This window comes from Branchiostoma belcheri, unplaced genomic scaffold (assembly GCF_001625305.1).
Source record: "Branchiostoma belcheri isolate BF01 breed outbred unplaced genomic scaffold, Haploidv18h27 scaffold14, whole genome shotgun sequence".
Classification (NCBI taxonomy): domain Eukaryota; kingdom Metazoa; phylum Chordata; class Leptocardii; order Amphioxiformes; family Branchiostomatidae; genus Branchiostoma; species Branchiostoma belcheri.
In genome coordinates, this window is record NW_017802824.1 from 3249975 (window position 1) to 3260565 (window position 10591).

Genomic DNA, 10591 nt, shown 5'->3' on the forward strand with positions numbered 1-10591 from the left:
AAAAAACTTTTAAAAAACCTACTTACCGACCCTAGTTTTTTGGGAACTAAAATCGGTAACAAAACGTTATTGTTCCAGGCCTAGGTGGGTGGAATGATGTTAATAATGTACGATCACTCAAGGGGGAAGATGTATGCAGAGGATTGTGGTAATGGCTGTCCTCTGATCCAGTCACGAGGTACTAAAACTTTCCTACAGGCAGCAGTCGATCCTAGATTGGGCAAAGGTGATCCCATTTGTCTCTGGGTGGGGTTTTTATGTCATATCTAATGCTAATAGTTACAGAATATAAAGCCTCTTACTAGCATACTTTGATGTAAATGTACATGTAATATCGCCTGACGGTTAAGCCAAGCAGTTCATCAAAGCCAACTGCAATTGAGTAGAATGGCCAGGGTTTTGATACATAGCACAGTTAGAGTGTCAGAATAGTATGGTGACTTTTGAGGAGATTTCCCGCGTCAATTTGGCGCATATGGCGGCACCCATCTCCGTTTTCAATAGCCCTGGGCCACACAGCAGAGTGCTAGTCCACTGGTGGTCTCCAAAATGCTGAGTGCTCTTTCCAAAATGCTGAGTGCTAAATAGAAAAGGCAGTATGTTCCATTATGTCTTTGGTATGACTCGGCGGGGGATCAAACTCACGACCTACCGAAAGCAAGGCTATCCACTTGACCATGGTGACTTTTGACCTGTGTAAAAATACGAGCATGATGAGAATTAACTGTTCTCCAACTCAAGGAATTTGAATCACCGGAATTTTCGACCGAATCTCTCGACTATCTGACCCAAGTGCTGTAGACACGTGTTTTGTTTCCACATGTGACGTCAGCACTGTGTCATCGGTCATCGGAAGTCGGTACCGACCCCCGTCCGGGTGTAGTTTCACTGTCTTCAATTTACCGTTATTTGATGAGCAATTAAGCTACCAGAGATACGAGAAATAAAGAACACCAATTACACCACATAGATTTTATCTTTAGGAGTATATATGTGTGTGTGTGGCGGAATATTAAACTATATCAAAGAAAAACACTTATCAAAATCAACCCGTCAAAGTGCGGATTTCATTATTATACTCGAAGAAATCTACACGGAATCCCCTCTGGAAGATGAGCGGTGGTGTATATTTCCCACACAGACAGGATTACAATCAACTCCGAATCATTAATCTACCCTGACTCGGCGGGCCTCCCGCCTTTCTACTGCCGTCAACTTGAATTGCTGCAAAAAAAATCGATACCACATTGTGCAGTCACCAGACGCCTCTGATGTAGACGAACGTCCCTAAATATTTCCCAGATCAGATAATGAAACGTTCTGTTATCTCCTGAACACAGAGGCAGGTGCTTATTCAATTATTGTCAGAGGCGACCAAAGCTATTTGCCAGACAGTAGAACTCACAGATCAGAAATTGAAAGAGGAGGCAATTGCCTTTTTTTATGTTTACCGAAGGAAAATATATTATTTTTGCTACGTTTCTTCTTCCGTTCTAAACATTGACCTCTGACCTGGTCAATGACCTGAACTAGACCGTCTCTCACCATGGTAACTAGTGTTGGGTTACATAATGTTGCAGTTTTAGAGCAGGAGGGATTTAGACTCCAGTCGACACCATATACTAGTATGTGAATGTGTTTGAGTAAGAATTAACAGAGCAAACCATATGCGACATTATGCATTTACTTTGCAAATGTTATCTTTCTAGTTCTTATTTGTATTCTTTAAGAATTAAATGTCAATAGTAATTAAGCAAATATTTAGTGGCAAGATCAAATTGGCCAGTCCGTATCATTTGCAGGACAGTATTCAATACAATACGCCACCCGTATGATACCAGTGCAAGGAAACAAGCCCGATAAAAACGCTTAAAATTCGTCAATAATAAGACTAAACCTAAGCCTATGACTGCAGTAAGAAAACGGATGCCAATCCGAACTTGTAAACGATTTTTATCCTTGAGCTTCTGCTTGGAGAGTTAGGCAGAATTAGAAATACTTTGTATATATATTATATGGAGCAGCACAAATTATAGAAAAAATCTATTGGTTTGCTGTATATACCGGTATGCATGCACAGTCGTGTTATAAGACCCATGATAAGTTCCGCATGGACACCTGATATTGTCATACGCAAATTATACTTATAAATAGTTTTTTTTTTGTTATATTTTTTTTGTCCGGGCCCCAAGCTGGGGAATCATGACCTTAGGATTAGCAAGTGTGATAGAACGACATTGGGATTATCAATCATGAAAACAACCACAAGCGAATAGTTAAAATAATTGCTTGCTTTCCAAAGAAATTTCCAAACCTTGGGTAATGCTTGTTCCATGTTCTGATTGATAACTAGCTCTCAGGCCAACTCGACATGCTTAGCCCCAATCCTACGAGGTGTTTAACCAACGCAAGTTTTCTCAAGGGGTCATTCTAATAGCCAGGCTGCCCGAGCATGCCCATTTCAGGGCCACCTTACATGTTCCTTCTAAGCCCTGCAAAGTGCTTCTCCAACCACCGGGTCAACAGTACAGATTCCTGACTGTCCATCACAATTATCAGTTCAACCAATGAGAGAATGACAATTAACGGCTCGACCAATGAGAGAGTGGCTACACGTTCATCAAATGCTTGCATTTTTATGTTTTCGGGGTGGGTGGAGCTATAAGATCGGTCTACTGGGCCTCATCAGACGATGGTCCAGACACATACAAATTTTCGTTTTGGAAGTGTTTCAGCGTTATTAAGTATTATTAAGTATGCTACAAGACCTTAAGTGGGAGGTTGTTTTAACGTCTGCATAGCCGTTTGATATTGATCTTGACATGCATATTCCCCTCACCAACGTCAATACACGACTCGAACGTGTAACGACCCCGGGCGGTTGTTAAATTCAATGGAAATAGTTAACGCATCACACACGGGATTTGAAAGGTCGTTCGTAGTAAAACTGCTACATTCCCTCTGCGGTACTTCGGAGTAGAAGAGGTTAAGAAAGGTCAGTGATTTTGGGGGGAAGCTTTACTGGATCTGTCGCGACACTGTTGTTCATATTATGCAGATCATTTTTACATGTTTTACTGGAGTTTCACGAGCTCATACCTTCACCTAATGGTGTTAGCCTTTTTGAACATGAAACACGGCAGATTTGTAGAATTCCCGCGTCGATTATGCAAATTAGATCATGATTTGCATAATTGCCATTCAATAATGACAAGCTTCGCCTCAGTTACACCAAAATCACGACGATCCCTCAACCGATTCTTGAGTTATCCTCCTTAAAAGATTTTCTAAACAAATGCAAGTGTCGTTCCAGAACAAGCTGCAAGGGGGCCCAAAATCACTTCACTAATGCGTTGTGCAGTGAAGGCCCAAAATTGGAGCACAATTCTAGTCCGATCCCTTCTTTAAAAGTCCTTTTTTTCAGAATATTAGTCCAGTTTGGATACTTTAAGGTAACAAGGAACAGGTCGGGTCCAATAAACTTTCCTACTTTGGTCAAGTTTTGTTCATTTTACCAGTTTCGTGGGCGTAGTGACTAGAACTGATCCAGTGATTAGGTCTTGCATGGATGGATACAAGATAAAATAAGGTCAAAGGCTGTTGTCAGCTGTTCTCGGAGTTTGAGCCGGTCAATACCCTGTTTTCTTCGTATATTTCAGATTGAAATGCAGGAAAGTACTTTTAATAGGCCTTGTTTCAGTGTATTTAACTACGGCCTTCAATGGCCAAACGTAATGGCGGTATCTGCCCTGCAATTCGGACCATCCGATCTCAATACGTTCAACAGATCAAGTGTAAAGAATCTTCTGACTCAAAGTCCGATAGCCTAAAGCGCGAAACTATTGCTCACTGAGCAACCTTATTGACGCTGAGTTCGGAAAGTAATTTTTCATAGCGTGGAGGCTGTTATCTTTAAAATCGTTCTTGCTTGCTAAGGGGTCCACAAAAGCGCTGTTAGCTATTGACAACTCATCTAGCCGAGGGGCAATTGTGTTTAATCCCGTAGACAGAGCTGTGTGTCGCCCCGGGAGAATGATTTCAAGGTTATAAACCATCCTTGGTGAATGCCCTGGATCCATCAGTGAGAGAATATTGGATCTGGTGGACATGAGATCGTTACTAGCGGCTGGGAGTCTGTCGATATTTTTCATTACCTGACCTTCAACGTGACGACTGCGGGTTTATTGGTCGCGATGCAGTCAATACAGAGGAGAATATGGACCCATCCCAGCATCCATTGCAACACACATTCCACACTGATGAAACAAATTTGAACTGCAATTGCCAACACAAAAAATTAGACTCACCCAAATTTTCGACTGTTCTACTTCAGTCTTTTTCAAGGAATGAGCAATCCACCGCTTCCATGACGTCACACAGATAACACACGTGACTCCGTGAGCAGAAGATCATAGGTTGTATGAAGTCTGTGGCGCCCCCCGTCACTATTAAGGGATGTTCGTAATGCCCTGATGTAGATGGCCTCTTTTGTGCGGTTCAAACTTGTTTCATGATGACTTCTGCAAACACAGATGGACTTTCAAGATAACACATTCCACAACACACACTCAAATAAATATTTGACACTGTTTTATTATAACTGTCATCAAACTTTTAATTCAATGTAATTTTCTTCACTTGCCCATGGGTGCTTTTTGTTAACGTACGTTTCCCTGTGAAAGTCAGATGTCTGGGATTATCCACTAGGCAGGAGGTGCCACATCTCAAGCCTGGCTTTGGTAGTCACCTTTACCTGGATAATCATTAATGACTGATGGTACTTTAAAAGCCAATGTCTGGATCGACGCACTTTTGACATTTTACGGGTACTGGTCAATAGTTAGATATCCCTCTTGCGATATGAGCCTCCGGGTTGCAATTTTTGTACAGAGGCCAATAACTGGCTTCTCCTGATAAAACCTGATGCCATTTTGATCAATTGTGGATGCGTCTACCCTTTGATAACCAACCGGGCCCGTGAGTTCGTGGTTCACTGCTTTCAGAAAATTAAGAACCTGTCACACATAGCCGAATGTGGCCTCACGAACACTGCCAAACCAGGCGGTGGTTGGCTGGTGTGAATCGGCCAGCTTTGGGTTAGCCTCCTGTACAGGCTCTGGGGCGGGTGGGAATTTTGATACAGAGTTTTGAAGAGTTTATAACGCGTTATTTTTAACAGCCGGTCATCCTACAACCAGCCGCGTGGGTGGAATAGAACCTTTTCTCGGCGGCTGGTTGTGGGATGGTCGGCTATTTGAATAACGTGTTAAATACTCTTCAAAACGCTGTATCAAAATTCCCACCCGCCCCAGAGCCTGCACAGGAGGCTAGGTTTGGGTACTGTTCGGCTGGGTCATTATTTCAAAGTAATGTTTAAAACATTCGGATGTAGACAGGATCCAGGATGGTTGGCCATTGTTCGCTGGTAGTCGGCGTAGTTTGGCCAGTAAGGGTGTGTTTGGGGTCAAATTTAACTCAAATTTAACTCATATTCGATTCAAGACGTACAGAAAGCCAGGTAGATTTAGGATAAACAGACAAAACTGCTCTCGAGCTTCAGCCAATCTTGGTTGGTGGTCAGGTAAAGTACTTTTCAAATCAGTCAGAAACAAAGAAACAGGCAAATCCGAGAACCGATTGACTGAATTGGTCGTGCAATAATTGCTGTACGTTGGTCAAAGTCTGATAGCGGTCAAGTTCCAGACAGTGGTCACCAGTGAGTGGCCGCATAATAACACATGTCGTTGGGAAAACATTTGCCACGCAGTGGCCATGGCCTAATGTCCCTGCCAAAAGCCGTTCTCTGTATTTCCAATTTCCTCAGACGTTGTCAATGACTGGCTACCCTTAATAAGAATGGCCCCCCGGAATCACTATCTTCGGTGCAGTGGCCAATGAGAGACAAGCCTATGATAGGGCCGGTTTCCGGATTTCCGATCTTTTTACCAGTAGTGAGATAGGCCGACTGGTTACTTTGATAAGATGCAGCGTTGCCAAGGGAACGGCCAATGATTGATAACCTTTTATGGCTCCCTCCTGGAAACGATCTGACGAACAAAACAATTCATTCTCCAATCCAATCTACGGCGTTAAGCTTAACCTTCAGTGCAGCGGTGGTTTTCTTCAATCGATAAAGTCGAAAGCCCGGTCGATATTCTAAGGAAACCCTCAGTAACGGACGCCCCTGGGGTAGAGGATATAGAAGACGAGATGATACCTGGCGCCTAGGCTTTCTTCACGTAAACCCATTTTCAATCTTAAGAAAGATTTGAAGGATTTCGCTTTTGGTCCGTCGATACGGGTAGGATTAGACTTGACGGCGGTGTCAATGTTGAAACTTTTGAATAATGATCGTTCAGGGCTCCAGTAGTTTTTAAACTACTGAACTTAAAAGTCATAGTTGATTGTTTTTGTAGATCATACATCATTGAATGAACGCTCTCTTTGAAGGCATCCAAATATATTTGACGACAGTAACCATATACTGTTATCCGTGAGGCAAAAATGCTTAAGATTGCTTCTTTTGTATTTTAGGCAGGTTCTTGCTATTTACTGATGGTACCAAAAATAAAGAAATTCCTCAGCTTGTATTTTGGGCTTTATCAAAAGCTCCAAGAATAAAACGAGACAAATACGTGACGCTAGCAGTTGATCAAACGTGCCAGGGAGTTTATACCCATCCTGAAGGTTTCATGTAGATAAGGTCACATGTCTGTAACTGTAACTCTCGCAGGTTTACGTTCGAAAGTGATTGGTCATTAATTATTCTGATGAAGGCGACAGTGGTCGCTGAAAATTTGATCTCTGTGTAACCCTTGTGGTGGAATAATGTTTAGTTTGGACGCAGCCCTTCCTTTTAACTCTGTCGACTTACTATATAATGTAACCCAGGATGTCTGCAACAGCACCAGTTACCATGGTGACAGACGTCTGGTCCAGGTCATTGACCTTAATTTTTCGGAGAAGGAGAAGAGAAGGAAAAAGAAGAAACAGAGCAAAAAGAATATGTTTTCCTTCTGCGAAGGTTTACATAATAACTACTAATTGAAGTTTCTCTTCCCTTGCAGCCTTTACCGTCAGGTTCAACGGCGTGCTGCTGTTGTTAGGTTATTATGCCGTGATCGTGGTCAGTGTCTGCATCGCCGTCACCTTCCTGTTCCTCATCATTCTCATCGTCTGGTGTGTGCGCAGGTTGGTTTGGTTTTTCTTTTATGCCCACGGTCATGATAATGATCATTCTGGCATACTCATTTTCATCTGAGCGAAGAGAGATGAGTCCAAAGGGCGGAATTCAAACCCGGGACCTCTTGGTTCCGAGCCGAAAGCTCTGTCGTTACGCCACACAATCCCACATCACAGACTACAAACGACAGAAGTACAGTCGATGGTAGTCTGGAAAGATGTAGAAAACTGGTAAAGATTGCAACAACAGACCTTTGTCCATGTTTAAAGGAAAACGTTTGCTCCAACACAAAAGAGCTTTCAACCAGTCACTCTGGTATTCTTCAATAGACTGACATAGACTGACCCAGTGCGACTTGTCACGTGGTTTCTCTGAAGTGTGACGTCAAGACTAGGTCAAAGGTATCTGGTAGACGACGTCGTCACGGTTAAGTGAAGGGTGATGGGCCCTGATGTAAATAGTCTCTTTCACCCCTCTCAGGAAGTAGTCTTGTTCGGTATCCAGCATTCTTACAGTGCCCAGCGAATCAGAATGTCCAAGTGACTTCATGTAAATGTGTGTGACATCGACCTATAAACATGTAACTGCCGACACACTGTCAGATAAACTTTTATGATAGAACTCCAGTCTTCATTTGCACAACAAAAGACAGGCGTTTGAGATGTTCTATTGTCTTTTCAGGAGAAAAGCAGGGAAGGATGACTATGGAGAGATGCCTGGACCAAACGATCCGGAGAGCCAAAGCAAACAGAACATCGCCTACCTTACCCCCTCCCAGTCAGGGGGGTCCCAGGGATACCCCCTGCAGCCGATCAAGCTGACTCAGCCCATGTACTCGTCGTACAGCTCAAGCCCGTCCCAGGGTAACAACCCGAACCAGCCGCCTAACTACACCGTGGCGGGGTCGCCGTCTGTCCCTCAGAGACCCCTGCCGCCTCAGGCACCGGAGGTCCCGGGCTTCTCCTCACAGGAGGGGCTGGTCAACAAGGAGTACCCCCCTCCTAACGTCCCCCTTAACGTCCCTCACGACTTCCCCCCACAGGGCGACAAACACGTCCCCGACGACTACCCCCCGAATGACGACCCCCCACAGACGTACCCTGACCACGGAGGGCATCCCAGCATGTACCCCCCTGAGCCACCGGGGGGTTCTCCGGGGTACCCCCGTCATCAGTCTACACCCCCTGACTACCCTCCTAGCACTGTTTCCAAGTAGCACGACTAAAACCGCTGGTTTTCAAATGGTTTTCTCATTTTTACTGGCCTGGTAGTTAGACCTACATTTGCGTATGTGTTTCAGTCTGAATTTTGTTTTCGCCATTTAACCTCAAAGTCCATTCTCTCAATCTTCTTTGCAGTATCACCTTCATGGCTTCTGATTAAGTTTTTACCAGTGACCTCTGTCTTCAGGAATAACAAACATCCCCAGGACTACTTTCGTTAAATTGACTGTCTATCGGTGGAATATGGTAGTTAGCAGCACCATATATCTGAATATTTACGGATCATAAAAATAGTAGTTGTATTGATACTGTTGCATTCCAAAGCATGGTTTGTGATACTACGAAACGGGATGCATGCGTATGCCAAAACATGGTCCATTCAAAAATATGTTTAACTCTGTAATACAAAATGGAATTCCATTCCAAAATGTGAGTTTCGTAATCATATGTTTTGCTCCAACCTAAACCTAAACCTAAATCTAAACATATACGTGCACAAACAGACAGACAGGCAGACAGGCAGACAGACAGATAGACAGAGACTAGGTTTATTTGACAGGCATAAGATGGATTCAGGTGGAATGCCTGTTGCATTCCAAAATGTGGTCCATTCCAAAATACGTTTTGGGAATAACACGTTTTGGAATGCAACAGGCACCAGACGTCACTAATAAAAAATAAAGAGGTCATTGGTAAAACACGTCATAGGTGAAACCACAAAGAGGGGTATTTTTATCATTTCATCCTTGCAATGCGAGATGTAGATATTAAATAGATTTTCATGGCTTACCCAATCACCAGGCACGTAGCAAGGCTACCCAAGCATGTGGAGAAAGTCCTACGTGTTGGACGTTGTTTATTCCTCTCTTAGAATCGATTTGATAGGCAGCCACCCCACGATGGACATACAGCTAGGAGAATAGACAGGGAAACAAGCGAAAACATTGATGTAGATTTTAAGAAAATGACGGCGTTTGACCAATGTTCGTGGAATTTTGATATACAAACTAGATATTTGAGCTTGTTTAGACGAATGGTTTGGCCATAGGTCATGTAAAGGAGCTCGAGGTTTGTGTGCCAAAACCATGGACTCCTGCACAAAACTGCAGCGGAATTTATCTAACGTAATAAGTTATTTAATAGTTATTCAAACGCTAAAAAAAGTAGGTGTTGTGATTTTTCTGTGATCTTTTATATCACTAAGGTGATTTCGTACCGGAAATCTACCACTTACTGAAAACCGGCAATTTTTTACTACCTGACAAACGTGAATGGCGTAAAGTGAAATACCACTTTGTGCCGATGAAAAAAAATTGGTGTCATTTTACTTTTTTCTTCATGAATTTTTGCAGTAGCATGCTCTGTTGTTCACCCAGGCTCGAATGAGGGCGCTCTCTTGTAAATCGAGTATACGGTGCCAGGATTTGATGTTCGAAGCTAAACACAGCGGTGTCATAGCGCCGTCTAGCGATATATGTATGAACCCCAGAAACTAAACACGTGTAAAATTTGACAGAAAATGATGCCGAGGAAGGGATCGATGTACAGAACAAGCTTTTCTTCTTGAAGACTGTGATACCTTATAGGTTTAGCAGTGGATATCACTTCAGAAAATTGTGCTAGGAGGTATTTTAAGCCATGTAATTGCAATTAAGGGGTTTGACCAATCCTACGATATAGGAATTTGCTGAATGAATGAGTACTTTCACCAAACAGATCTGTGAATGTGAATAACAGATGATGTAGTCCCACGTTCTATGTGCGTTTTCTATTCTCTATCCAGTAGGCACCCAATCATGGATGTGGAACTTTTTACTGTCTAATTCGAGCAAACCGAAGCTAAAGTGTAGCTATAGGTAAACAATAACGTTTCTAAACCAGCCAGTGTGTACATAAGCAAGACTCTTTTTACTCTAAGGAATATCCATATTTTATACTAATAAGTGTCAAGTGGTTGTTGTTGGTCAAGTAGTTGTATATCTTGATGTTTAGTGGTTTTAAAGTGCCAAATGTACTGTTTGGATCACGCGATCTGTAGATCACAACTTGCACACGGATTTTCTACCTACTAATCGTATGGCTGTAGTGACATGGCTACGTTAGAAAGACTTCGTATCCGACAGTGTGATGTTAACCGTCAAAACTTGTCTCAGCTACGTTTGTATCCAATGAACTATGGTGTTAG

General features: G+C 42.8%; 1 protein-coding gene across 1 annotated transcript in view; it reads left to right on the forward strand.

The window, feature by feature from the left end:
* LOC109464550 overlaps window positions 1-8479 on the forward strand; it is a 60709-nt gene extending 52230 nt beyond the window's left edge. The window contains exons 4-5 of the mRNA XM_019761553.1: window positions 7068-7191; window positions 7865-8479. Coding sequence (XP_019617112.1) covers window positions 7068-7191; window positions 7865-8399 — 659 coding nt within the window. The 3' untranslated portion in view covers window positions 8400-8479. The remainder of the gene's footprint in view (window positions 1-7067; window positions 7192-7864) is intronic.
* The last annotated feature ends 2112 nt before the right edge of the window (window positions 8480-10591 follow it).